Source organism: Colossoma macropomum, unplaced genomic scaffold, assembly GCF_904425465.1.
Source record: "Colossoma macropomum unplaced genomic scaffold, Colossoma_macropomum, whole genome shotgun sequence".
Lineage (NCBI taxonomy): Eukaryota > Metazoa > Chordata > Actinopteri > Characiformes > Serrasalmidae > Colossoma > Colossoma macropomum.
The window spans coordinates 28,876,942-28,904,856 of NW_023494803.1; the positions used below are offsets into that span (position 1 = coordinate 28,876,942).

The 27,915-nt window shown below is 38.6% G+C and overlaps 2 protein-coding genes across 4 annotated transcripts; one reads left to right on the forward strand and one right to left on the reverse strand.

Moving 5' to 3' along the window:
- The first annotated feature begins 644 nt into the window (after nt 1-644).
- Nucleotides 645-12,156, forward strand: vsnl1b (visinin-like 1b). Its single transcript, XM_036592765.1, has 4 exons — nt 645-1,007; nt 4,586-4,750; nt 6,157-6,372; nt 10,044-12,156. The coding sequence occupies exons 2-4, from the start codon at nt 4,589-4,591 to the stop codon at nt 10,239-10,241; spliced, it is 576 nt and encodes a 191-aa protein (XP_036448658.1). The 5' UTR covers nt 645-1,007; nt 4,586-4,588; the 3' UTR covers nt 10,242-12,156.
- smc6 (structural maintenance of chromosomes 6) lies at nt 11,356-27,542 on the reverse strand. Of its 3 annotated transcripts, none has more exons than XM_036592763.1 (27): nt 27,435-27,542; nt 26,781-26,939; nt 26,573-26,690; nt 24,548-24,653; nt 24,312-24,448; nt 24,174-24,235; nt 23,991-24,071; nt 23,643-23,744; nt 23,417-23,536; nt 23,034-23,129; nt 22,711-22,857; nt 22,447-22,535; nt 22,137-22,304; nt 20,551-20,729; nt 19,052-19,253; nt 18,398-18,512; nt 18,070-18,233; nt 16,618-16,753; nt 15,877-15,957; nt 15,587-15,757; nt 15,363-15,500; nt 14,458-14,603; nt 14,252-14,377; nt 13,929-14,034; nt 13,519-13,671; nt 13,304-13,401; nt 11,356-13,219 (listed from the first exon to the last, which is right to left on the reverse strand). In XM_036592763.1, the coding sequence occupies exons 1-27, from the start codon at nt 27,447-27,449 to the stop codon at nt 13,135-13,137; spliced, it is 3,300 nt and encodes a 1,099-aa protein (XP_036448656.1). In that variant the 5' UTR covers nt 27,450-27,542; the 3' UTR covers nt 11,356-13,134. The 3 variants fall into 3 exon arrangements, with proteins under 3 accessions (XP_036448656.1, XP_036448655.1, XP_036448657.1); XM_036592762.1 differs by having other exon boundaries at nt 11,356-13,222; XM_036592764.1 differs by lacking the exon at nt 27,435-27,542 and adding an exon at nt 27,184-27,424 and having other exon boundaries at nt 11,356-13,222.
- Nucleotides 27,543-27,915: the final 373 nt, after the last annotated feature.

Sequence of the window (27,915 nt, forward strand, 5' to 3'; positions counted from 1 at the left end):
TCTCCTCCACTTGCATAGCATTAGCTGAATCTACCAAAATATACTACATGTCCAAAAGTTTGTAGACAGCTGCTCATCCAAAATTTCTGAATTATTAAAAAATGTGTCCCCTCTTTGCTGTAGTAATGGACTCTAGCCTTAAGGGAAGGCTTTGTACTAGATGCTGGATGTGAGGATTTGATTACATTCAGGCACAGCAGCATTAGTGAGGTCAGACACTGACCTCACTAATGCTGATGTTGGATGATCAGTTCTGGATCACTCCAACTGATCACAAAGGTGTTGGATGTTGCTCCATCAATAGAGAACACAGTCCACAGCCCAATGCTGTACCCCTCAAGCTGATGCTTTGCATTAGGCATGGTGACCTTAGTCTCATGCATGGCTGAGTGTCCCATTCTATCAGCAACGCTTCTCTATGGACATTAAAAGCTGGATTGATTGCCTGTGTCAGTGATGGGTGCACCTTAAACTAGCTCAAAAAGAGGGATGCTTTCAGACAAATGTGTGTTTCTGAATTGCACATCTTTTTAAAACAATAACATAGATTTTGGTGCCATGCCATACACCAAAACAACCCCCCGCCCCCCATGGACTGCCTCCTGTGCACAGCCCAGCATGCCTCAGCACTGCGTGCCCATATAACGCTGCTTGCTCACATGAGGAGCCGCGAGAAGGAGACGAGCCCGTGTGCGCAAACTCCAGCAGCCGCGCCATCGAGCCCAAGCTGCAGCACGAGCCCGATCGGAGAGGAGAGGAGAGAGCCACCTCCGAGGAGCTGGAGAGGAGAGCCACCTCCCAGGAGCTGAGGAGCACCCAAAACAAACAAATAAACCAAAACAAAAGCACAGCAGAGGAGATAAGAGGAGAGGAGCAGCACTGACACATAGCTAAAGCGTTCAGTGAGGGGGGGCTCAGCTTCGCGTGCTTTCGGGCAGGCTCCTGACGGTTTTCGTTCAGCACCAACGCGCACACGCTCCCCATCAGCCTCTCCCAACTCCTGCAAGGTAAGAGGCGGTTGCTAACACAAAGCTATTGGGAAGAAGGAAAGAAAGTAAGAAAGAAAGAAAAAACGGGGGAAACGGGCTGGTGGCTGGTTTTGGTTCGTTCGTGGGGCTCAGTTGCGTTTCCCTGCAGCAAACGGGTGAATGAACGGATGAATGAACGTGTGAATGAGCGAGGATTTCGCACATGCATGACATACCCGTGGTGCATGGCCTGCTTTCAGCGCACACTGCATGCATGCATGCGTGTTTATCGGTGAAGGTGCGGTGAAAGATGGAGAGATGGATTTATAGAGAAGAAATCAGCCTGTGGTTCGTGATGAGCGGCGCAGACATGGTGCAGGACGCACGCAGCAGCCTTCAAGGAGGGTCTTGCTGTGCTCGTGCTCATGGAACTGCATTTGTGTTTAGTGCCATTTGGGGGGGGGGTGGTCTTCAGCCCCAGCTGTAGTATCTTAGGACGATGGCACTCCAGCACAGACACAATATCACTGCGTCTGTGTTGTTTTTTTTTTCTGCAGAGGGATGGCAGAGCCAGCGTTTCCAAAATGGAAGACGACATATGTGGTGATAAGTAGCCTGTTCATGTTGTCATGCCTGTGTTGACTTGGATGTCCTAAATGGCATCTCCTTCGTAATCTGCCTCACAGGCGCTGCGGAATGGGCTAATATATCGGCTTAACCGAAACATGGCAAAGCCTGAGCGAGCCGCCCTATTTACTCGTTTTCTCTCCACGGCGTCGAGCAGCCAAGTGTAGCTTTAAAGGCAGCACCGCAAGACTGCAATGGAAGACGGTCTCCCAGCGCTTTGCCTCTCTCAAGGTCATTCACTGAGGGGTTGGAGCTTGGAGGAGCTCTCAGCGCTCTTACATAACAGTCCTGGCGGTTAGTTAACGGTGCGGCCTAATTAAATAACCATTTATGCGTCTCTTTAATTAGCCGTCGTTATCACTGAAAAAGCGTCTCTGCTGCTGTGGCTTTTGGTGCGCAGTGCTCGCACGAGACAACCTGCAGAACAGCCCAGTGGAGCCCAGTGAAACGGTGAGGAGGTGCTGGAGAGCCCCCCCCCCTCTTCCAACATTACAAGTTACCGTGTGTGGGTCTGTTAAAAAACAGGCGATGCAACGTGAAACGGGTCTGAGTGACATGGCCAGCTTCTGACAGGTTTCATCACGAACAGGCGGAGACTTGTCAGTTGTGGCTCTTTATTTTGTCACAGCTCTGGTGACCATAAGGCCAATATTGTCATTTCAGAGTCAGAGAAACAGCAAATCTTTAAATGCAGTCTTAATAAAAGAGTGAATTATATTACTATAAGCCACTATGCAACTACTAGATAGATAGATAGACGGATAGATACTTTATTGATCCCGAAGGAAATTTAGCAGCCAGTAGCAGTCACATAACACAGGACAGTTATAATAATAAGGGTGATAGAATATAAAAAGAAGAATATATACAAAAACTACCTACAGGCATATATACAACTAAAATATACAAAAATATGCAATAGATCTATCCTGAGATAAAAAGGCAGTGCAATAATGAATGTACAAGGAGGCGCAGGAAATGACAATACTGAATAAATATGTGCATAAATTGGTACTGAAATTAGTGACTAGGTGTGGAGTAATGTCCAGATGTTCAAAATGTGCGATAAGATTTGCAGAAGTGCAGTATGTGCCGTAAGGTATCCATATGTGCAGACAGATAAAATTTACCTGTACTACTAGGCCTAATACTAATAATAACAATGCCAATGATCATTATCACAGTCATCACCATGATAACATTATTGTTGTTGTCATTTTAATAAGTATTGTCATTGATGTGTTAAGATGGTGCTTTTAAAGGGCCCATATTCCACATCCCACATTTCTGTGTTTTTATATCCCAAAAACAGCCGTAATTCATTTTACACTATCATTTTCTGGTCTTTCTTTATTCCTTAGGCCCACATCCTACATTTTTCTTACAATATTTGTGTGATTTTATGCGCTAAAAATAATTTACAATATTATTTTCCCATCTCTCTGTATCGTTTAGAATCAAACAGACCATTTTTGTTACTTTGCCTTTAAATTGATATTTGTATTGTGCCTCATTCAAAAAGTGCTCTGGGTTGAAACACTCCTTATAACTTAAGAGTAAATGGGCGGGGCTAAACTGTTGTAGGTCGAATAAGTGAATGTATGACATTACAAAAACAGAGCCATTTTTGCAGCTTAGTTTCCATGTATGGACTGTATGGACTGGGAAGTAAATGGTAAATTAGGGAAATCTAGCAGTGTTCACATACTACGTTAAGTTCTGTGTAACAAAAAAGTGAGGTAAATTTGATTTTCCATGATAGAGTACCTTTAAATAGGCTGATTTGTGCTTTATCCAAAAATCAGTTCTGGCTGAATCATCAAAACTTATGCTTGAATGGACGGGGCTAAAGTGCTGTAGGCTGAATAGACAGGTGTATGTAAATGCAGTGACATCACAAAAATTTAATTCAAAACAGCTGTGTTTGCAGCTTAGTTTCCATAAATGGACTGAATGGATTGATGAATGAAGTGTACATTTTGAAACTTTCAGGAAGATTCTTTTGGCCTGTCCTGCATATATCTATCATAATGAGCTCGTCAGTACATAAGGTTGCAAGAACATGAGGATAATTGTCAGCAAACAAGCTTACTATTTCTGTTCTCTCTAGTATGAAAGTCAGTCTGTACATTTCTAATGTATCGGAAGTGTAGAGCATGTGATAAATGTAAGCTAATGTATTATTGGTTATTTGTGTAATGTGCTTGTGGTTATTCAGACTTACTGTGATATAGAACGAGGGACATCAGACACATAATTGCACGTCCTATTAGAGGTGGGCGATGTGTCAGAAATATAACATCGCAGTACTCAAAGACAGTTCCATTATACACAATATGTATCACAGTATTTTGTTTTTGTATCATAAATTGGAACAGGCACAGTACACCACTAATGCCACAGTGATAAGCTGTGGTCAAAAATACAGTGATATGATTTTATTTATTTCACATACTGCACTGCACTCAGAATGAATTATGCTCTCTTTGTAATGAAACATGTAATTGTAAATGTTCAAGTACTGCTGATATCCACAATATGCTTAGAAAAAGCACCTCTTTATGTAATTTATCATGATAATGATACAATATTGTCATATTGCCCACCCTTACTTTTTACATCTGCCAGTAATGAATGTGCCACTGTCAAAGACCATAACAGAGTCAAGTTCTGGCCCTTCAGACTTCAAGGTTCCCTGTTAAAAGATTCAGGAAAGGAAAAAAATGTTCATTTTTAAACCTCAGAAGGAAACTTTAAGTACTCTTTTTTGAGTACAGGTTTAAAGAACCCCTTTATGGAGCACATTTTGTGTTAACAATTAAAAATTTCATCCACATCTGACTTGAACTCGTGCTCTCAGAGCTTTGCATGGCTACAGTGCGGAGCAGGGGCATATATTATATGATGAATAGTTTTTCAAAAGACTGTTTATTCTAACCCTTGAACAGGTATTAGTCATGTGTCTAAAAATATTTCCCTTTTGTGCAAAGATCATGGGGAAACAGAACAGCAAGCTAACCCCTGAGGTGATGGAGGACCTGGTGAAGAACACGGAGTTTAATGAACATGAGCTCAAGCAGTGGTACAAGGGCTTCCTGAAAGATTGCCCCAGCGGTAAGCTAAACCTGGATGAGTTCCAGCAACTGTATGTCAAGGTGAGTGAATTTTAATGTGTTTGATTAAGCTTTTGTGTATCTTACATAACAGATTTGTTTTAGTCATTCATGGATGCTTTAGTTTGGAGCAGTATTTCTTAAGCCAAACAGAGCAAAGCCTATAATGTAGTCAAAGGGAACATGCCCACAAGTTGACCGAGTCAAGATTCAGCTGTAAATTAGAACAGTATTGCGGTAAATTTCACAACATCAAGGCATAGCTGAATTACATACTTAATACACTTTATTACAGTCAGCTGGATCTTCATGAGGGCAAATTCATCTTGTGTTCTTTTGCATCGCCTACCATATTGAGGGTCCATGAGGCGTGCTTCTGACACGATTACTCATGCTGTGCTGCCTTGGGACTGTTTACTGAGAAACTTTATCTATGTGATGGCATTTAGATATATCAGTAAGCAGGCTTACATAAAAATAGAATTTATTTGTTATAATTTCCAATAGCTCAGATGTTTCCCAGAATGCAGTAATTTCCCAAAAGATATTTCCCTCTGCTGCAACTGTGAAGTGTAAATCAGTTGTGACTTAACATATCTGGTGTTCCATAATGTTAAACTGCTACAAATTAGAGATCCAGTTCGCTATTTAGATGTAAGCTCATCATGGTGATTTGTCCATGTGTATACCTAAGCCTAAAGTGGGCACAGAAAGCATTCTGGGCATTGATGTTTGAATCAGTTTCCCCTGTACTCGTTCAGCTGAGAGGTGCTTGGTGTCTTAAGTTTGCGTTTTTAGTTTTGCACAGGAGCTTTGCAGATAATGTAGCTAATGAGTACCATTTTAAACCTGCTGTCAAGAGTTGTTATAACAAATTTTGTTCAGCAGTATAATAGTTTCATGTTACCATTACCAGTAATTGTCATGACATATACTGTAATGTTTGACGTCATGGTAACTTATGTGACATGCTCATTTTTTGGTAAGCGTGCTCTAGTTAGCTGTCATGACTGCAAACATTGTGGTATCTGTCACAACAATTACCAGTAACAGTAATATGACACTGTTATATCACTGAACAAAATATGTCATTACAACTCTTAACAGCTCATGACATCCGCCATGACATTTATGGAATGGTTATGTCAATGTTATGTAGCGGAGTTCAAGTGTAAGCACTTCCTTTATTAGCCTAGGAAATTGTGTAGATTAGATTTTTTGATCATACTTGCCTTTACAATCAGGCAACATCAGTTTCTACCACAGAAATACTAAAATGCTAGCATTCACTTAAAGTGATTAATTGCACTGGTATGTATTATTATTTTCACTCTATGTAATGTATATCAAGAGGACCTTGGTAAAACTAATGGCTGTTTTGAATTAGGGTTACCTGAATTGAGCACTATTACATTATCAAGTCTGTAACACAGTTGTGTTTCTTGCAGTTCTTCCCTTATGGTGATGCATCAAAGTTTGCACAGCATGCCTTCAGAACCTTTGATAAGAATGGAGACGGCACTATTGACTTCAGAGAGTTCATTTGTGCCCTGTCCATCACATCACGGGGAAGCTTCGAGCAGAAGCTTAACTGGGCCTTCAACATGTATGACCTAGATGGAGACGGAAAAATCACCCGAGTAGAGATGCTGGAAATTATAGAGGTAGGTAGATGTTTTAATGATAGTGTTTATTATTTAGTTTTGATTTCCAGATGATAGTATGGTTCTGAAACCAGCTTTTCCAGATGGGGAAGCAGAGCCACGTTTACATACAAGCCAGTAAATGAAATAATCACAGAAATGTGACATGACAGGATTTATGGCCTTCTTACTTTGTGCCTTGGGTATCCAATCAGTCACTCTGAGGCTCGCCTCAATTCCATATTCAATATTAGCCAAAATAAAAGGTCATCATTAACATACACTATATGGCCAAAATATGTGGACATGACTGCTAATTTTTGAGTTCAGGTGTTTCTGCCACACCAATTGCTAAAAAGTGTATAAACTCAAGCACATAGACAAACAATGGCAGTAGAATGGGTGTTCTCTGGAGTGATGAATCATGCTTCACTGTCTAACAGTTCGATGAATGAATTTGCGTTTGGCGGAAGCCAGGAGAATACTACTTACCAGAAAACATAGTGCCAACAGTAAAGTTTGGTGGAGGAGAGATACTGGTCTGGGGCTCCTTTACCAGGGTTCAGCCCCTTAGTTCCAAGGGATGGTAATGTTAATGCTACAGCATAAAAAGACATTTTAGACAATTATATGCTTCCAACTTTGTGGAAACAGTTTGGGGAAGGCCTTTTTCTGTTCCAGCGTGACTCTGCCCTTGTGCAGAAAATGACAAGTTTGGTGTAGAGGAGCTCCAGTGGCCTGCACAGAGCCCTGACCTCAACCCCACTTTGGGAACACCTTTGGGATGAACTGGAACAGAGACTGCAAGCGAGGACTTCTTGTCTGACATCAGTGCCTGACCTCACAAATGCTCCTTTGACAGAATAGACACAAATTCCCACAGACAAATCTTTTGGAAAGCCTTCCCAGAAGAGTGGAAACTTAGTCACAAATGGGGGTGAGGGGCAACTCCATATTAATGCCCATGGCTTTGGAATGGGATGTCAAATAAGCTCACATAAATGTGAGCATACACAATACACATACACAATGTCCACATACTTTTGGCCATATAATGTATAAACCATTTAGAAGTCATAACACATTTCACCCGAATGTAGTGCGCTAGACTTGTTTGGACAATTTGTTTTGAAGCTGATTCTTCTTACCAGTAAGATTTATTTGTTCTGTGTAGAAACTATTCCCAATGGCCATTTGCAGTATTGCAGCCTTCATGCATTGTTCCTGAGCACAATAATTATACACTTGCACATTAGTTACATCAGTAAGCTGCGGTGTAACACTTTTCTTGTAAAGTAGAGAATTCTAGAAGTGTGGTGACTTGGGTATGTTTGCTTGATTAGCTTTCCTTTACTGATGATGTCAATGCTGTTGGTAGCAAATATGAGCAGTTCTTAGTCATGCAGAAGGACAATGACTCATAAGATATTGTCACAACCAAAGAGTAGGAAATGTTTTAATGTTCTAACTGATCATTTTTAAATGAATCCTTTAAGGTCAGCAGAAAAAAGCAGCTTTGCCAGTGCCAGTAGGAATTTTGGGCCCCCTGAATATTTCACGCACGGGCCCTTTGTCTCATTTCCCTTAGCAGAATCTGTCACGACATTAAAACATGCCAAATTGTTCATAGCTCTATTCTTTTTTATTACAACTCCATTATCCCAACTCCTGCCTAGAATGTAAAAAGCTGTAAATGTGAATATAAGCAGAGACATTTTAAAGGAGGAGACAGGCCACTGGTTGGAAAATGAATGGGAATGCTCAACATGGTGTCTGTTTACGGGGAAAAATCCCACCTTTCAATAAAATGAGCCAATCAACTTGCTGCTTAGGTTGCATGTGGGAAAAGCTCCCCCGCCTCGTTATGGAGATATGCCCAATAGCCAGAACAAGCTGACAAACTGTGTTTTTTGCACATTATTTGAGACAAACGCTACAAACTATTTGCACTGCTTTTGTCAGATTTTATCAGTGATTTCAAGAATGTTTTTGAAACAGTAATGTGGCTTTTAGTTTCAGTTTTATAGGTCTCTCCCCATTAAAAAAAAGATAGGAGTCTTGTTTGACTGGAAATACCTGGCCAGGGCATTGCCAAGATGGCCGTCAAGTGAACAGACTTTCCTGTGAGGACTTATAGGATATAATCAACATGGCTGCATGTTAGACTGCATTTCAATACACTGTTACTGGCTGAACTGCAACTGGCTGAAATTGTGATGTTGCTTACAGGCCGAAAGATAGACGGGGGAGGCTAGAGAGTGTCCTTAGCATACATAGTGAACACTGGACCACTATTTACTTCGTCTTCACTTTTTTACTTTGTCTGCACTATTTATTTAAGAGGGAAACTTGAAAATACTATAAACTTTGCAGTAGGATGTAGGGTTTTTCTGTAGACTGCTCAGTTTCCACAGCTCATTTCCATTTGATAACTGCAGTTACTATAGCATAAGCTTCCGTTCTATTAACAGCTTCATTGTATGTTGACAACCCATGTTTACCTCTGAAAAACTGGGTGATGCTTTCTTCCCCTTTCTTTTGCTGTTCTTTTAGTTATTTTTAGCAGCATCTTCATTTGAATTAAACAAAACATATTTCTCATCATTCTTACACACCGCGAAAAGGCTAAACCTCCAAACACTTACACAGTGAGGGGTGGGGACACTGGACAGGTGGCGGAATGCAAGATGCATTGCCTGCCAACTCCTGTACTGCTGGTTTAAACTAGCTAGAGAAGCCATGCATTTGGAACAAAATGCTGGAGCACATTTTTACTTTTTACTCTCTGGACTTGAACTACCCACCTCTAATGATTATTTAATGAATAAAGAATTTTAATTAAGAATCTTTCAGGAAGCCTAAAAATTGCATGCAAAAAAAAGGTACTCTGTGGGCCTCTGTCTTTCTGGGGCCTATGGAATCGTCCCTTTGGCTTGTGCGCCCAAAATATCTCAATGCATCCAACAAAAAAAGGCAGCCTTGTGCTTTGCTTGCATAGTGACAGACATCACGGTAACACACAGAAAGCTTTAATTCCACATGCTGATCCATTTTACTGTGCCCAAAATGAACATGCAGGCGTCATAATGACTATGGCAGCAGGTTTCAGCCAGTTAAAGGGGACATTAGCAATGTCTCTAAATGTCTCACCAGTGAGATGTTAGGTTTGATAGGGTCAAAACCGACAGCTCATTGTTCTGTTTCAGAGCATTTAAATACGGAGGCAAAACAGCAACCTATCACATGATTGTATCCCTTTTCTACAAAGGATGAGGTGACCCATGCTCCCTCTGAGCCACTAGTTACACAGGATTGTCAAGGGTCGGAAAAGAGAGCAAACCACTGCATGACAACTATATCATTCCATAAAAAAAAGACTGACCCCAACTACTCCTCCCAGCTTCTCCCAACACCATCTGGGAAACTGGCCAATTGCGTTCTCCCTTGGCTCTTGGCCCAGGATGGAAGTTGGCACAGCTCAGACCGAAGCCGTACTGCCCATTTTTAGTTGGAGAAAGGAAAGCATACATGAAATGTTACATATTACATACAGAATTTCAGCAATTGGATATCCTTTAAAATGAAAGAAAAAGCAAAGTGAAAGGAGACATTTTGAAAGACTACAATCTCGTATCGACTCTTCATTATTACTGTGGGCTAAGAAAGGATATGTTTCTTCCTTTTCTTTAAAGGCTATTTACAAAATGGTTGGCACTGTGATCATGATGAAGATGAATGAGGACGGGCTGACACCAGAGCAGAGGGTGGATCGGATCTTTAGCAAGATGGATAAGAACAACGACGACCAGATCACGCTGGATGAGTTTAAAGAAGCGGCGAAGAGTGACCCGTCCATTGTACTGCTTTTGCAGTGTGACATGCAGAAGTGAGGGTATGCATGCCAGCATGCTCTGGACTGAGTATGTTGTAATGTTTTATTCATGTTCAGCCAGTTCCACAAGATTAACACAAAAATATATTTGGACTACTCAGATGAACTTGCTTCTTGTGGTTGAAAAACTAGTATGCATGGAATGTCAAATGCTAAGACTTAAGAATATACATTTAATTTCAAACCTGCAACAATGTAAGGTGTGCAAAATAAGTCAACTTGTTTTCATTCTTCCATTCATTGTTAGTCAGTGAAGTGCTCCACAGTAGGCTATTTCATTTATAGCTACGATACTTAAAGATCATATTTACCACAATAGCTGCTGTATTGCGTACGGTGGTTCAGGTATTAAAGGCAAAGCGTCACACTAAATGTAACGATTTCTATTAAAACAATATGTTCAACTTTGATCTTAAACAGCAAGGAGGGTAGAGGGGTTAATTTAGCCTACCTCCCAAATGTGCTTGTACTTGATTATAAATGTAAGTTATTTGCATGCATGTCCTAAGTGTAAAGCCTAATCGCTCCTATCTCTTCTTTTGGCAACCTTGGCAAATAATAGAAGGAGGCCTTATAAATGATAACAGTTACAATACTAATGATGTGTGAGATTTACATTTGTGATTCACCTGCCCATTAGATATCTTCCCTTGGGTGCATGTTCTCTCCCAAAAAAAACTTACAGTGTGTATTTGTAGAAGCTATCTGTAAGGACAACAATGTCGTGGATCTCGTCTTAGACAAATTTAGCATTTATTCGACTCTAGTATTGGTTTATCCTCTGCAGCGACAAAGGTTAGAACACCTGCGTCATAAGTCGTTCAGTACTGTTGCAGTCGCAAGCCGACAAGTCAAACCGAATCACAGGCTTTTCCAGCAAGTGGCACACAACTGCCAAACCACATTAAATATTTACTCATTCCCTTTTTTGTTTCTGTATGAATCATATCACAGCGTGCATGTATGGATGCCTGTAGATTTGGTTAAATCGATTCATTTTGAAAAGGCAATTTATCATGTCCTTTCTTTCCTTGGAGGGCTTTAATAACACCCCTCCACATCGCAATCGAGAAGCAATCCGCTACAAATGTGTTTGGTATATAACCTCAGTCTAAATGTGATAAGTTTTTATTGAACTGTTTTTTGTAAAATATTTCTACACAAGTTCGTGACATTTAAATAACCACTGTTTATACAGTAATTTAATGCATCTTTAATGGAAAATGATGAGGGGTTTTGCAAGAGCTTTGAGCCACAACTTAATTTAACCACTTGAAGCAAACATATCGTTGCTCACTACTTGCACTCTTAATAAAAAGGTTCTTCAGCGGATCTTGCTTGGAGGATTCTGTCTCTGTCTTGTCTGAAGAATGAGTGTGTCAAACAAGAGGACGGTGTGCTGGGTAGAACCGTTCCTGTATGTTTTACATAACATCTATGGAATGGTCCTGTCTCAGTCTAGGAAGGGTTCCCATACAAGGCCAAGCTAAAGAACCCCAAAATGGATTTTTTTTTATTAAGAGTGCATAGTGACACTAATGTTTCCCTCCAATTTTCATTTACCTAACTAGGAAAACGTGGCGTCCCTGTTTTCTTGCTTTTCACAAACAAAAGCATCAAGCCCATGTATGTCCAATAAGGCTCAGGATGCTGCACAGTTTTTTTTCCTCCAAAGCCCTCCTTGTAGAAAGTAATCTTGTGTTTGTAAAATCCCAAAACTGCAGATGTATATCTTTGCCATGTAAATATTTGTACCTAACATGGAAATGAAATACCAAATTTAAAGTCATTTGATTGTGTAATATGATGTTTGTGTTTTATTTGTGGCATGTCTTCAACTCAGTATGTAACGTTGCACTGACAACATTGTGATTCAAATCAATAAACTGTCTATGGGCTGTTTTCAGAACATATGGTATGTGTTTGGCTGTGTGATACTTGACAAAGAGAACCGAATGACTCGTGTTTCATCCGATTCTGTATCCGCCTCCTATTTAAACTGGCACTTAAATACAGTATTGGTGTCAGCAACAGAGAATACTGATACCACAAAGCAATTTCTGTAGATGGAACTTAATTGAAGCAAGCAACATGACGGCAGTGTGGGATTATTTCATGCTTGAGACAAGCAGGAGAAAACAGTGCTCACTTCAAAATATGTATCACCGATCCTTGCAAGGATTTCAGTATTTCAAATTTAATCAAGCATGTGAAGACTAACCACGTCAAAAAGCACAATGACTTTTCATAGCGCTGAAACCATTCAAATGATCTAATGAAATGGCAGTCATTCGAGCTTGGCATGTTCTATCTGTGATGCAGAACACTGCTTTTACCAAAATAAAACATTCCAAAAGTGGAACTGTATAAATATAAGGATTTATAGGCACCTATCGAGCTATAAGGTTAGACAGAGTTTCGGTACTCGGCAGGTATCATATTGGAACGGAAAAAGTAGTATCGCTGCATCCCTATAAATGACAAAAAAGAATACCGGTGACTGGTGCTCTCTCATCTTTATGTGTTGTAAACCTGCCCTAAACAGAGGGCAAACAGTCTTTAACTTCTATCACTCCTCTCTTCCCTTCAACACAGGAACAGGAAGTTAACAGGTGATACAAAAGGAGATAATAAGGCAAAGCACTGAGGAAACAGCACACCTGGGTGTTCCACAAAAAACAGGAAGCATTAAACACATAGTTCTATCTTTTTTGTAGAAAATTTTGGTTGATTACAGTTTCAGCCTTTAACAGGATATATTTAACACTGAGAACTAAAACAAAGGAGCTAAAACACTGAACAAATAAAAAATATAAATAAAATAAAGTTCACAAATGTATAAAAATATACCATTCATTCTCATGAATGAAATTTACTTCAGTCCCATCTTTTCACTGGGTGCTTTGCAAAGCCTCCTCGCTTTCTCTCTCTGGATCTTGAAGCTGATGGATTTTAATATGTGGACTTTTGGGTAGACTGCTGCAAAAATATGGAGCTTCTTTTAGCATGTCAGCATTAGCATTACCCATTATACATCCTGAGATATTTATAGTTCTTTACCTGGTAGTCTGAGGGGTGATGAAAATGAACTGGCGCAGATGCTGCCGCTCAGAGAGCTCAAGAAGGAGGTCCAGTGAGATTCGCCGATTATGCATATCCTTAATAGGAAAAAAAATGTATATGCATATCTGAATAATTGCTCAAATAAACAAATAAATAATATGACATTAATATGTAACATTGTTGTACATAACTATAATATCTGACATGCGTACCATGTAGACATCAAACTCGTCCAGACACCTGAAGGGTGATTCAGTGATCTCCCACAATGACAGAATGAAGCAAACGGTGGAGAAGGATCGCTCTCCACCAGACAGAGACCGCATGTCATTGATGTTGTCTTTCTCCTGACCTGGAGGCTTCACCTAAAACCAACACATTAACTCAAGTGAAGGGAGATCTCAGCACCAACAGCACATATTTCCCACAGTGCACAACATGCTGTACTGTGTACTAAGCTATGAGACTCAATCCTACATACTAAAATAAACTCAGTCCAACTCATTAACTAATCATCAGAGCCTTAATAAGCTGAATTACGTGAGCAAGGAAACTGTGCAATGTTAAGGTTATCTGAGATCAGACTTGAATTAAAAGAAATAAAAATAATAACACAACATACTGAAATGGAGAGGGTTTCATTGTTGTGATCAAACATCATGGACCCACAACAGTGCAGCTTGATAAGGAAATTGTTGAAGTATAACTTGCATCTCACAGAGAGGGATCTGTCATAACAGGACACCAGAGATATTTTGTAAATTTGGTCCCAGTCATTGATTAAATCATGTAGAATTAAGTCATGTCAACAGATAAACCTTTGCTCTGTAAGTATGATCTACTTTGACCACATGGTTAAACAATAATTTACAGATAAAAACCAATCAGCATGCTTCTTTATATCATTTTAAGAGTCAATATCCTTGTAATATCCTTCCAAACTACCTTCGCAGCGTTTTATATCGGGCCTGCCTGTCAGTCATGATGTTGTCCAGGCGATCAATGAACCTCTTCAGATCTCTCACTTGGCCGGATTTGTTTTTGTAATTACCATGAGCCTCTGCATATTCCCTATGAAGTAATAATAAATTGTTTAGATCATGCTTATTGAATAATAGAACACAAAATCCACCAGGTGGTAAAATGCGTACCTAATCACTTGCTCCTGGTTGCCATGGCTGCTCTCTTGTGAGCTGATCTTTTGGCGCAAACGTGTGATCTCTGTATCAATGCTCTCAGCACTCCGATCTGGTCTTTGAGGAACGGGACAGATTTCTCTGGCTTTTGCTTCAAAGTCCTAATGAAAAAGAGGAAGCTGGGATTACAAAGCTAAAGCGATCAGATTTATGGCCTTCTGACTGGCCTTCTAGAATGATCCATCAGTGCAAACCTAAAACTCTTCTCCATAAATGGCATCCATAAATTAAACTTTTCTCAATAAATGGTACTGAAAGGGCAAAAAATGTTTCCCAAGATTCTTCGATTTGTGTCCCTTTTGAACAAAAAAAGTTAGCTTATTTGATAAAATGATACTTTTTTCCTGATACTCACAAAATTGGCCTTAAAATATATGCAAAAGTTTGAATCTCAATAATTACCAAAAACATGTTGATATGTATTAACATTATGCTCACCACATGCTAATCACCTGTTCAGACTTTAACTTAGGAATGCTTCGACCAATTCATATGAAAACATGGATAAGTATATAGCTTGACTTTGAGGTATCTTGTTAAATTAGGCATGTGTTCGTCAAGCACTATAACACGTTTCATGTTCCTCAGAAACAAAGTCTTTTTGCCTTCTGAGTCATTGGGGTAGGGGCAAGGAATTTTCTAAGCTTAAAAGAAAACAAAATTGAAATGCATAGCATTGTGTTGAAACTTCTTGTTGCTCTTCGTTTCTCCAAATGTTGAATATATATTTTGCAATGTTTCTGCTGTCTAATTGCAAAGTGGGAACTACTTGCAAAGTCTGCAAGGAGCCCAATGATGGCCTAAGAACACTATCCAAATGACTGAAGTGCAGGATAAACTGCAGGACCCCTTCCTGTTACCTCTTTCTCCTCTTCTTTAAGGGCAAGTTCAGCTCTCATGGCCTGAATATTATCCTGATGTGCTTTGAGTTTCTTTTCCAAAATCTTGAGGCTTTGCTCCAGTTTACAACACTCGGCCGCAGCTTTCACTTGCTCCTCCTGCTCAGGACAAAACAAACGACTGAGTAATCTGTATAATTTGTTGACTTGTAATGTTTTATTCATAATTTAGCTTCAACAACAACCTTTAACTGTTCTGTTTCATCTGTGAGCTGCTCCCTTTTATTTTTCATGTCTTGGTGTTTCCGATCAATTTCCACAAGAGCTTTATTATGCTTTTCCAGTTCACTTTGTGCCTCTTTTACATTTTTTCTCTCCAGCTCGATTTTCTGCTCATTTTCTTGAGCATCTTCTTCCTAGGAATTTCAGGGTCATACATCAGAGTATGTACAGTCAGTGAGGTGATACTTTTCTTAAGTAACTCAACATAATTAACTACGTTTGCATAAACATGAATATATCACAGACTACACACCAGGGAACTGATGTCCTCAGTCTGAGACTCTTCAATGTTCTCAAGCTCTGTTATGGATGCTTTAACCCGATTTATGCTCTCCTGTGCAATGAAAATGAGAATGTACAATGCACATAAGAATAAAACTGACACAATTAATGTTTAAAATGCTCATATGATCAGTGTGTCTGGAGAAATGGCTCCATGAGGAAAGAGATGAATTACATTACTGGAAAATAGTAACATGATAAACCTGATAAACATGTTAGTAATAACACCAAATGTCTAAAAATATTTTTGCTATTTGGCTTTTCAGTAATCGTCCAACTCTAATCTGTTAACAGAGGCAAACCTTTAATTGACGTGCCATGTCATGTCACATAAAAATAGCTTAACTGCTTAAATGCTTTGACTTCTGGCATTGCTGAGAATCAGACTCCCAATCTCCTGACATTAGGAAGAAACCTTACACAGCGACACCACTTAGGCTTCTCTTCTAAATCTCTTTTTGTTTAAACAAGCTGTTTAAACAAAAAGAGATTTAGAAGAGAAGCCCAAGTGGTGCCCAAGGTAGTGACAACAACCACAACAAGTTCAGGAAAGCATAATGGGACATAATTTGTCATGAAAACAATACCAAATCATTATATCACCCACACCTACAACAGGTTGCAGATATTTGCACATATCCATCCACAGAAACGTCTCTTGGAAAAAGACTGTAAAGGAGAGAATTTCAATGTTCAGGGGCCATGATTGTACCTGATTTCTTTTGCATGCTATGAATACGCTACGCAGCTTCTCTTCCATGGACTGAATGTCTTGCTTTACAGAACTTAAGTGAAGCTGAAACCTGCTCAATTGGGCCTGATGATTTTCCACTTCCGACTGCACCAAACTGCACATGTCAAAAAGAAAATTCAAACAAAGACTTCAAATTTGCTTAAAATGAAAGTTTATTCTATTTATTGTTATTATCTTGGCCATTGTGCTTTAAATACAACCCTGTTTCCTAAATCACTTAAACCCTATACTTAATTAAAAATAGTATAAAACAGCATATCAGATGTTAAAACTGAGAAATTTTACTGTCTTCCCATTTTGAATTTGATGCCAGCAACACGTTTCAAAAAAGCTGGGACAGGGGCAACAAAACACTGGTGAAGAAGTTAATGTTGTGTAATGCTAAAAATACAGCATTTGGCAACAGGTCAGTAACATGACTGGGAATAACAAGAGCATCTGAGAGTCTTTCAGAAGTAAAGACGTGAAAAGACTGCACAAGCAAATAGTGCAACAATTCAAGAAAAATGTTTCTTTACGTTAAACAGCAAAGAACTTGGGAATTTCATCATTTACACTACATAATATCATTAAAAGATTCAGAGAATCTGGAGAAATCTCAGTATGCAAGGGACAAGGCCAAAAACCAATACTGGCTGGCCATGATCTTCAGGCCCTCAGGCGGCACTGCATTAAAAACAGACGTGATTCTGTAGTGGAAATCACTGCATGGGCTCAGGAACACTTTCGAAAACCACTGTCTGTGAACAGAGTTCATCGCTGCATCCACAAATACAAGTTAAAACTGTACCACTCAAAAAAGAAACCATATATAAACAGGATCCAGAAACGCCTTCTCTGGGCCAAAGCTCATTTAAGATGGACTGGGGTAAAGTGGAAAAGTGTCCTGTGGTCCAACGAATAAAAATTTGAAATTCTTTTTGGAAATCATGAACGCTGCCTCCTCCGGGCTAAAGATGAGTAGTGTAAAATGAAAAACATGTCAAAGGAGATCCCTGAACTGTTGAGCAGCTGAAATCTTTTATGAGGCAAGAATGCGAAAACATTTCACTTTCAAAACAGGTCCTCAGTCTGCTCAGTTCCCAAATACTTACAGAGTGTTGTTGAAAGAAGAGCTGATGCAACACAGTGGTAAACATGCCCCCATCCCAACTTTTTTGGAATGTGTTACTGCCATCAAGTTCAAAATAGGCATATATTTTTTTAAAAAAACAATACAATTTCTCAGTTTCAACAACTGATAAGTGGTCTTTGTACTATTTCAATTAAATATAGGGTTTAAATAATTTGGACACCATTGCATTCTGTTTTTATTTACATTTTGCACAGCATCCCAACTTTTTTGGAAACAGGGTTCTAAGAAAATCATCCTAAAAAATAACACTGTATTATAGTTAAGATATTACTTACCGAATTTCTGCCTCCGGATCCCCACCGAGATATTTGACTATAACTTCGTGTTCGGGGGTGTAAGTGCGATTAGTAAACACCTGATCACCCTCTGCAGTGAAGACCTCCCGGCAATTTCTTGGGGGCCTTCCACCTTGCATAAGTCTCCTTGCAACAGCGTTTTCCTGTGTTTTACAATTTAAACCAATTTCAAAATAAAGTCTTTAAAGTCTTCAAAGCAGATTTTAACAAAATTATTTGTAAATGACTCCAATAATAACATACGTTACAAAAATAGGTATAGTTTAACAGAAACTTTACTCAAACCCAAAGAGTTCAATCAACTTACTCTGATAACAAGAATGCATTCAATGCTCCTCATATCTATCAGGCAGTTAGTTATCACAGGGTTGTTGATGATGAGGACATCCAAAACAGATGGGAACTCCGGGTGGTGCACACCTCTAACAACATCAAAAATAAAGCAAGCAAAAAACGTACCAATTAGCACTTTCATTCATTGTTACATTTTATCTTTAATTTATAATGACTAATTCATTAGATTTCTCCAACATATGCAGCTCAGCACCAAATCATTTTCACTGTAGATTACTTTAGGCATAGAGATGCAAAGCATATGCAAAGAGAAAAACTGAACACTTCAGCTGACAACCAAGAAGGTTGAATGATATTTGTTATTTTTATAGCCAATGAAGTTTTTTTATTAATAGCTCTATAATGCAGTCCGATTTGTGTGAACATTTGAAATCATTTTTACACGTGTAATATATCTCATTGTATGACATCTACTGCCCCCACTTTTGCACCTCTGAAAATACAGGAAATGGGTTTTAACTGTCAGTTTCGTACGCAGTGAATATTTTGCCTGTTCAGTGCTGTCTATCCTACTTCTCTTGAGGAAATCCACACATTCGAGGAACTCTTTCATCACTGTCAATCTACAGTCATGATGATGGAAACGAATAAGAAATAAGGGGCTCACCGGCTTTGAACATTGTAAACACGGTCTGTGAAAGGGCACACCATTATCTGTGGCCTGCTGCCTCTGGGAAAGTGTGGAGACATCAGCTCCTGCAAAACCCTCTCATCTTTGTAGTTGTCACAGCAAAAGGTTTTCATGAAACTCCTTAAGCAACTTTCCACAGCCACAGCTAAACTTGGATCCTTAAGGCTGATGCACGCACCTGAGAAAGAAAAAGATTCGAATTCATTCAAACGTTCCTCTCTCAGAACAGAAAGGGTTAAAGTCTAAGAGGAAGCTGAGCAAACAAATAAAAAACAAATGTTAAGCCAGGTATTTTCATAACTGACAAAGCTTTGCATTGTATGAATGTCCATAAATTCTTGAAAATGAAGCTATGCTTCAATGTAGAAAATAAATATAATTTCAAACAAGGTTCAAGAAAGCTTACAATTCTTCTATATCTTATAGTTCTCAAAAATGCAGTTTACTCTTAACAATTTTCTACACATGGCATAAGTTTCAGCAGGAAATCACAAAACATTTCTTCTCAAACTTTTACCTGTTTTAAGCCCACTGATGGCTATGGTGATTACAGTGAGAGGCAACAAGTATTTAAATACTTTTGTTTTTGTTATTTAATGTATTTCCAGAGCATCTAACCACTTCAAATTTACATAATTTCTTTCAAAACATTTTTATGCTTTATTTATGAATACATACTTTATTTATGAATTGTTTCCCTTCACTGCATCTCAGAAAGCCAGCAGAATGTCATTACATTGAGTGAGTTTACATGCACTCAATAATCCGATCATAATTGGATTTCTGCAGATATCTGGTTATTCAAATGGTGATGTAAGCAGCACACTCGATTTCTTAGATCGGAGTAAGGTCTGTAAATCCTATTAAGAAATCCAATAAAGAGATATGGATCTTAGCTCAGTAATCAGATTTCTCTGTGCATGTATACTCTGATTTCTTACTGATTTCTCGGTCAGTGCCTGTGCGAAAACAGACTGCGGTACCAGAAATAAGCCAGCAGCGTTGCCACCAGATAGCAACAAAACACTTTTGGAGCAACGGCATGAAACCAATTACATGCTTGACGAAATGAAGAATTAAAATTTTCGTCATCTTCTAGATGATGTATGTTCATATTTTCAGGTAAAGTGGTGCAATGTTTGGAAAAAAAAAAGCCACAGCATGAAGTTTGAGTTTTACATAATGATTATGCCACATCTTCTGTAAGTTTATTGGCTGGTGGCAAAGTGAAAATCCGATTACTGCCTGACTGATGTAGACCCAGAGTTTTCCCATTATCTGATTACTCAAGTGCATGTAAACGCATTGATCAGATTACTGACAAAACCTGATTTTCTGCTGTTATTGGATGCATGTAAATGCACTTAATGATAAAAAGAAAATGTTGCTGCATCATTAACATGAAAAAAAGAAATAATAACAAAAGCACCAATTGTTCACACAATTCTGTGGACTGTGATGAATAAAGTTATCACCTATTGGCCCCACTGGTTTTTTAATGAACCGTCCCTGAGCATATGCTTTGTCAATAGACTCCAACAGCTCTGGCATGCGATCCCCAAATCGTCTCAGTCTATTGGATCTGCTGGCTGTGAGTTGATTTTTCCTCTTCAGTTTGGTTTCTAGAGAGACTTGGATGTTCTTTTCTTCCATGCTAAAATGTTACACAGCAAAAATCACAATTAAACCCCTCTAAGAGCACTGGGACAGTAAAACAATGATTAAAGAACATGTGTGGCAAACGCTCCATACAATAACCAGGCTAATAATAGATGAGTCGGCTACTTACAGAAGCGGTCACGTTTGGCTAGACACACTACAAATTCTGTCATGTTTTACAGATGGTATGTTTTGAATTTTTAGTCTTTTAACCAGTGATGGACAAAGTACACAAAATACAAAAGTATTTGCCTTCAAATGTACTTAAGTATCAAAAGTGAAAGTACTAAAAGATTAATTATGACTTTAATGCCCTATTACCATTTTTGTAACGAGATTCTTGCTTCATTAACTCATTTTAGGTGAGAATACTCGAGTGTCACTCTTGGTAAACCAATCTTTTCAACAGAATGTCATTAATTAGTCTGACACTGATGTCTATTAAAATTATCATAAGCACAAAACACTGAAGGCAAACAATTTCCATTAGGTAGAACCAGGTGGCTATGAAATAACCTTTTGCAAACAAGCAAAGTTTCAGTTTTATGATTTATTTGCAACTTAGTTACAAGTTTAAATTTAATAAAAACTTGCTTTAAACAGGTTCACAAATGAGTTTTCCTTTTCTATATTGCATTTGTAGGTCTTTGTTCATAAACATAAACCAGCAAAAACAAATTCACTATAAAATGAAATAGTGTTTGTATAAATTCAGAAAAAAGACATGTCAGTCACAACTGCATATGTGTACATATTTCTATATTGTGATCTATTAACACAAAGTTAGGTTAGTTCCATCATTTATGTCGGCATAGGCGCTCCCTAAACTTTTATGCTGCTGCACTGACGTTGACCTGTATGCTTGTATTGGGTAGGTTTGTCCAACAGGTCAAAACAAGCTCAAAACAAAGTGTGCGCTGTATCCTGATTGGTGTGCTTGCTTTGCGCTTCTTTCATTTTGACATGTTACGTTTTTATGCTCACATAATCCAAAAGGAACGACAGATTTCACATAATGTAGTGGAGTAAAAAGTAAGATATATGACTTTGAATGTAGTGGAGTGAAAGTAAAAAGTCACCCAAAATGGAAATACTTCAGTAAAGTACAGATACACGAAAAAACTACTTAAGTACAGTAACGAATTACATTTACTTAGTTAACTGTCCACCACTGCTTTTAACACACTTTAACCTTCCCCATCATATTCTGTATTTATGGCTTACTAATCAGAATCATCCCAAATGCATGAAAAAACAGCTATATTATACCAACTATCTGACATAATGCTTTTCATTGTAAGAGGCACACTTAAATACTGTTATATATTTAAAAATAACAGTATTTAAATATACTGCGGTATTTTTAAATTGTGTCAAAATTGTAGAATAAATGCAGGTTCACCTTAGCTTGTCATATTCTTCCCTTCCTTTGAAAAGGGCTTGCTGCTTCTCTTTGATTTCCTGATTAAGTGCTATAGATTCAGTCTCAAGCTTTTCCAGCTGATTCCTCAGAGCAGATATTTTCTTTATTCGCTGTGCGTGCTCCGACTCATGATTCCTTCTGCCATTACTAGCAAAAAAATGAAAAATCATCAATAATTTATGGTTATTCCAAAATATTACATTGTAAGAATAATTATGCTATCACATCTATTACATATATACAAAATGTTATATATACACAAAACACCTATATATGTATATAAACACACCTATTACTTATTTTGTGAATTCTCTCCTGGAGAAGGCATTGTTCCTTTTCTAACTGCTTCAATTTATTCTCTGCACGGAAGTACACCACCTGAAAAAGCAGAACTTTAAAAATCAATATAAATATGTAGACAGGAGTCAGGTTTGAAAAATGTGTGGGCTAGAAAGTTTCTCATTATATAGTAATAACTCATTATATTATTAATGCTTTGTATGTTAGAGGTTGCTGAGACACTATCAGAACAAGAATCAGGACAGTATCTTACTTCCTGGCTCTTCTGAGCTTTACTCTTGAGCTTGACCTCTTCTTTCATTTTTCTGCTCTCTTCTGCCAGACGTTCCTCCTCCTCTTTAACCCTCTCAAGCTTCTGTTGAATGTCCCGCAATTTCTTTTCAGCAAGAGTAACTTTGCTCTAGAGAAGGAAACACAGACCTCACAGTCTAAAAATGGCAATGCTCAAATGTTCAACACAAAGTGGCTGTACGCTTGAATCACTCTTTACATCCATGTGACACAGACACAAAGAGGAAAACTCAGTTTTCTGTAAGCAAAGAATAGAGCGATAGTTTAATAATAGATAGTTTGTACCTGGCAGAGCAGAAGCTTTTCTTCATGTGCACTATCGTTCTGTTCTTTATCAATTTGTTCCTTCAACTGCTGTACTTGCCACTCCTTTTCTCTCACCTGTTACAGTAAAATCACCATTCAAGACTGTTTGGTACATGGATAAATCTGTCTGGAAGGCTTCTGGAACTTTGTCTGCATCGTATAGCACAACTGGAATTCATAAACACTTTTATAGTGTAATATTGGGGATAGAGAACTTTAGGATCACCAACATACTTGGTAATGAATATCAAGTGGTTTACTACTGTGCTACAAACACATCATATATAAGCTTTCCAAAGGAAAAAAGCAGTTTTCAGCACATTTAACAACATAAGACATACAACAGCGCTGAGAAAACATACCAGACACCACGCCATCTTTTTCTTCAAATCCTCCAGAGTCTGCTTCATATTTTCAAGCGCTGATAAACTCTCATACTTTTCTTTCTTTTGCAAAAACAACTGTCTCAAGTCTTTGAGACACTGAAAATACATAGAACATGGTATTTACTAATCAATCAGAAAAGATTGATGAGATAATGTGTATAAATATATACAATTATTACAATCATCTTAGAAAACAGTTTACCTCCTCCTGCCTTTCCACCTGGTCCCGTGTCACAGCTTTGGTCTGCTTGATATGAATATAGTCTCTTTTCATCTGCTCTAGCAGAGTTGCCTTCATGAAAAACTTTAAAGACAATAGAGATACAATGACTTTGTAAATGAAACGGCTAATGAGACTCTACTGAGCAGTTCAGTATTATTGATTAAAAAATGAGAAAGACAACTTCAGAAAACGGCATGTAGTGTCTGCAGTGAGTTCATACGTAACACTATGACCTGATGTAAATATGAAAAAGATTCAGTAATCAGTATGTACTTATACATCATTCAGTTAATCTTAATCTACTTTTCCTTCATGAGAAGTTCTCACCTTGTACTTATCTGCTTCACTTTTTGAGTGCAGGAACTGTTTACTCATTTCCTGATTTAGGATTGAGACTGGGTTGTCAACCTATAATAAGAAGTAAAATGACAGCTTAAAAAAAAATCAATAAAAGACATGCAGTAAGTGAAAATTACCTGTATTTAGCTCTAGACAAAATGCAAAAGCAACCTGTATATTAAAATGGTCCAATATTGCTGTTAATTCTTCTTTCTTAGTGGAGACAATGTGACCTGAAAACAGAGAAAATCTGAGCTTGGGGGTTGTATTGAGATGAGCATGGTGGCCAGCAAAAGTATAATATGTTACCAGGTTTGTTTTTGATTTTGCAAGTCCTGCACCCATCGCTTGTGATGCGTTGCTCAATGGAGATGCAGTCTCCATATGCATCACCTTTATAAGCATCACTCCCTCTGTTTCGCAATTTTACTGTGACTTCTGCAGAGCTAAGAAAGACATAACAGATACCACATAATATATTAAGGACCATAAGACAGATCTTTTAAGTGATGAGTAAGCATTAGTTTTTTATAAATTGAACTGACCTCTCTCCATATTTTACAAAACTCTTCAGAGACGCTCCTCTGTTGGTTGTAGTTGCTTTTCCACCCAGGCCCACAATAAGTGCAGTGAGAATTGCACTCTTCCCACCTGACATTGACACAATAATTATATTAGGGATAATTATCAAGGTACAGAACAGCCAAATGATCAGTATTTGTCCTCTACATTTGCTTTCCCACCACCGGTAAACAAACAAATCCCACCAGTGCTAAACTTCTGAAATACTCACAATGAAACACTAATGCAGTTTATAAAACTGGGCAACTCCAAAGCAAAGCTCAGGGAAGAATCCTATTGGAGGCCTTCACTGTGTTCCCTGGTAGGCACCCTTTTATTGCAAGGTAAAATCCATCTACATTCTGTGGAGAATCATGAAGAAATGGTTCTTCCTGATCCTAAAGATCTCTACCCCTCTACCAACCTTAAAAAGGATGAGTATGACAATTTCACCTTCAGGTATAGGGGCTTGTGTACCAGTTGAGTGTACAACAACAATGTATGGTGTATAAGAACCTGAGGTTCATGGATAAGCTTAGTTCTTTGAACATTAATGAGGTATCTTAACATAAAGCTTTGTGGTTACATGATTGTGAGCCAGTTTAATACTAATTCATCATACATAAGATTCTAGACATATTTTGATATTACTGTTACCACTGCTGTGCTAGTTTGGTTCTCATGACTACAGACGACCCTGGATACGTGTGATAAAATGGTTTCTCATACTTAGGTTGCATGCAAACTCCACTTTTAAGGAAAATTCCACCAATTTTTTTTTCCTGCATAACTAAATGGTTAAGATGTAAACAAAGTCATTCTGAGTGGTTTGATATGACATACACCATCCCAGAAAAGAGTCAGAATTGTTCGAGATTCCAGACTGTAACCAGATGTCTGCAATGTTACCTCAACAGCTATCTCACAGAATGTTATTGCATGAAGTGGTTATGAATGCCTGAGACATTGTTTTACTATAGTTTCGAGATAAGGTTTTGGCCTAAAGTACATGCAGAGCAGAAAGGGATGCGCACAGTGATGTGACTCAAAAGAGCTCACAAAGACACTCAGCAGATGTAGTAGCTCCTGCTTCATTGCAGGCACTTGTCACAGGAGTGAAAGTCAAGGTTTGGCCCACGTGCCATTTTGTAGTGCTTAGGGCTGAACAATTTGGGGAATATAATAAAAATGTTTTTTTTTTTTTCACCAGTATTGTAAATGTGATTTAAACTGCAATATTGGCTGTAGATTGTTGTCCAGGATTGTTTTGTGGCCAAGAAGACCAGGATATCCCATTTTTATGGCTTGAGGCTTGAACGCTGAGCATACTATGCCACCAGCCAGTTGTGGTTTTGTTGTCGTACACACCACATGGGTGTTTCGTTACTTTAAACTGATCTGACTCATCTGCAGACAGTTCACAAGCACAGTGGTGTTAGGTTAAATTTCCCCATTTAAAAATAAGACAGCATTGTTGATAATATAGGTTATGATTAAAACAAAAGCTGTTGTCGTTTCACAAACTGCACTCTTAACATTGCGATTTCAATATAAACAATTAAGCTTTCAGCCCTAGTAGTGCCTCTTCCAAAACAGCAGCCCTGGCACCACTACTGTTTGAAAGGATTATGAAAACACTGCCTGATTCCCAAGACATTGTTTTATGAGTTATTATGTTTTTGGCCTAAAATGTATTTTTAAAACTATTCATGGCAGACAAGAGTCCCCAAAGAATACTTTTTTTAATATATCTACTGCTATTTACCCAAAATAAACATTACATTTAAAAACTTTTACATTTAAAAAGACACAAGTGGGTTTACTGTTTATTTTAAATAGCAAATAAAATGGCTATATTTGCACTTCTGACATTGCAGCCCCTGGTCCCCATCACAACCAGTGTAAAGAAAATCTGAGTCTGTAAAAACACTCTGAATGACTTGAAGATAAAGACCAGACAAAGAGTTAAGGTGCTAAAATGTAGTAACTTGAATTCTGATCATTCTTACTTCCATTGTTTCCGACAATAAAGTTCACATTTGGTCCAAACTGGAAAGGGCCAAGCAAATGGTGACTCATAAAGTTCTTCAAAGTGATGCTCTCAATTACACCAATATCTCCTGCACTCTAAAAAGCAGAGACAGAGTGGCTTAAGTGCAGAGTCCAAGATCATTAGAATTCTGCTCATTCATTAACTTAATGATTCAATTCACACACCGAGGAAGAGACAGAGTGCTCCTGATGAAACCCTGCCTCTTCATCAATGTCATCCTCATCTTGGACATGGGTTGTGTCCTCTGTCCTGAAAATTTTGCTGGGTTTTGGCAGACTCTGGACATTGGACTTCCTCTTGTTCATTGTACAAATATGCTCAAGCTGTGGAGAAAAGCAACAGCTAGTTCACTATATTGAGTGATGTTGGAGAGATGTCTTTGTGTGCATGCACTTCCTCATCACAGCCAACTTAAACAGAGTCAAAACTGAGCTATAACGATAATGAAAGTGCGGTGAGAAGCCATGAACTTAAGTCTTGTTCAGAATAAAGCTCCAAAGTAGCCTTGTACTCACGCTAACAACTGAAATAAACATTCAAACGCTATCGGGGTTCTCTCTTACCTACCCGTAATCATTGCACTGAGTTGGATAAGAGGTAAGCGAAATGCAAAGGAATTAAAATGCACTCTCTCGCAAATGACTTCAGCACTGCGCTGTCATGGCTGAAGATAACACAGTCCGTCAACTCAAGTCAACCCGATTACGCTGCTCTGACTTCATTTCAGACAAGGGACAAACTGTTATGCCGAATATAGTAACTAGCCCATTTGATATTTCGCAAGCATTCAGTAACAAGAGCATTTTAATGTGACTTACTCCATTCCCCTGCATGTGGAAGTGAATGTGTGGTTTTAAAAAGCTAACTATATTTGCTGGCTGCTTCCTGGTTAGTTACTGTTGTGAACTGTAGGTGTGGCTAAAGCTATGCTAACCTGCTGGGCTGTTAGTCCAGCACCTTCGCTCAGCTCAGAGACTCTCCGTCTAGACAGAAGAACGAAACTACTGTTTTGATGTCACTTACTTCTGCTTGTACACATAATCAGAGCAAGTAAGGAATAAGAAGGGTTCAGCGACTTAACACGGTACATGTTAACATGGTGAAATACATAACTCTAATTTTAGTGCATACGGGGAGTTTACTGTCAGTAAGTGACTACATTGCCCTTAAGCCATCATCAGGAAATGCACCAAAAACAGAGCAGCAGCAGCCTAGATCCCGGTGCAAAAAATCTGACCCACTCTATAATGGCCTAGATATCGATCCCACGGGTAAAGGCTCGCTTGAAATTAGTTTCGG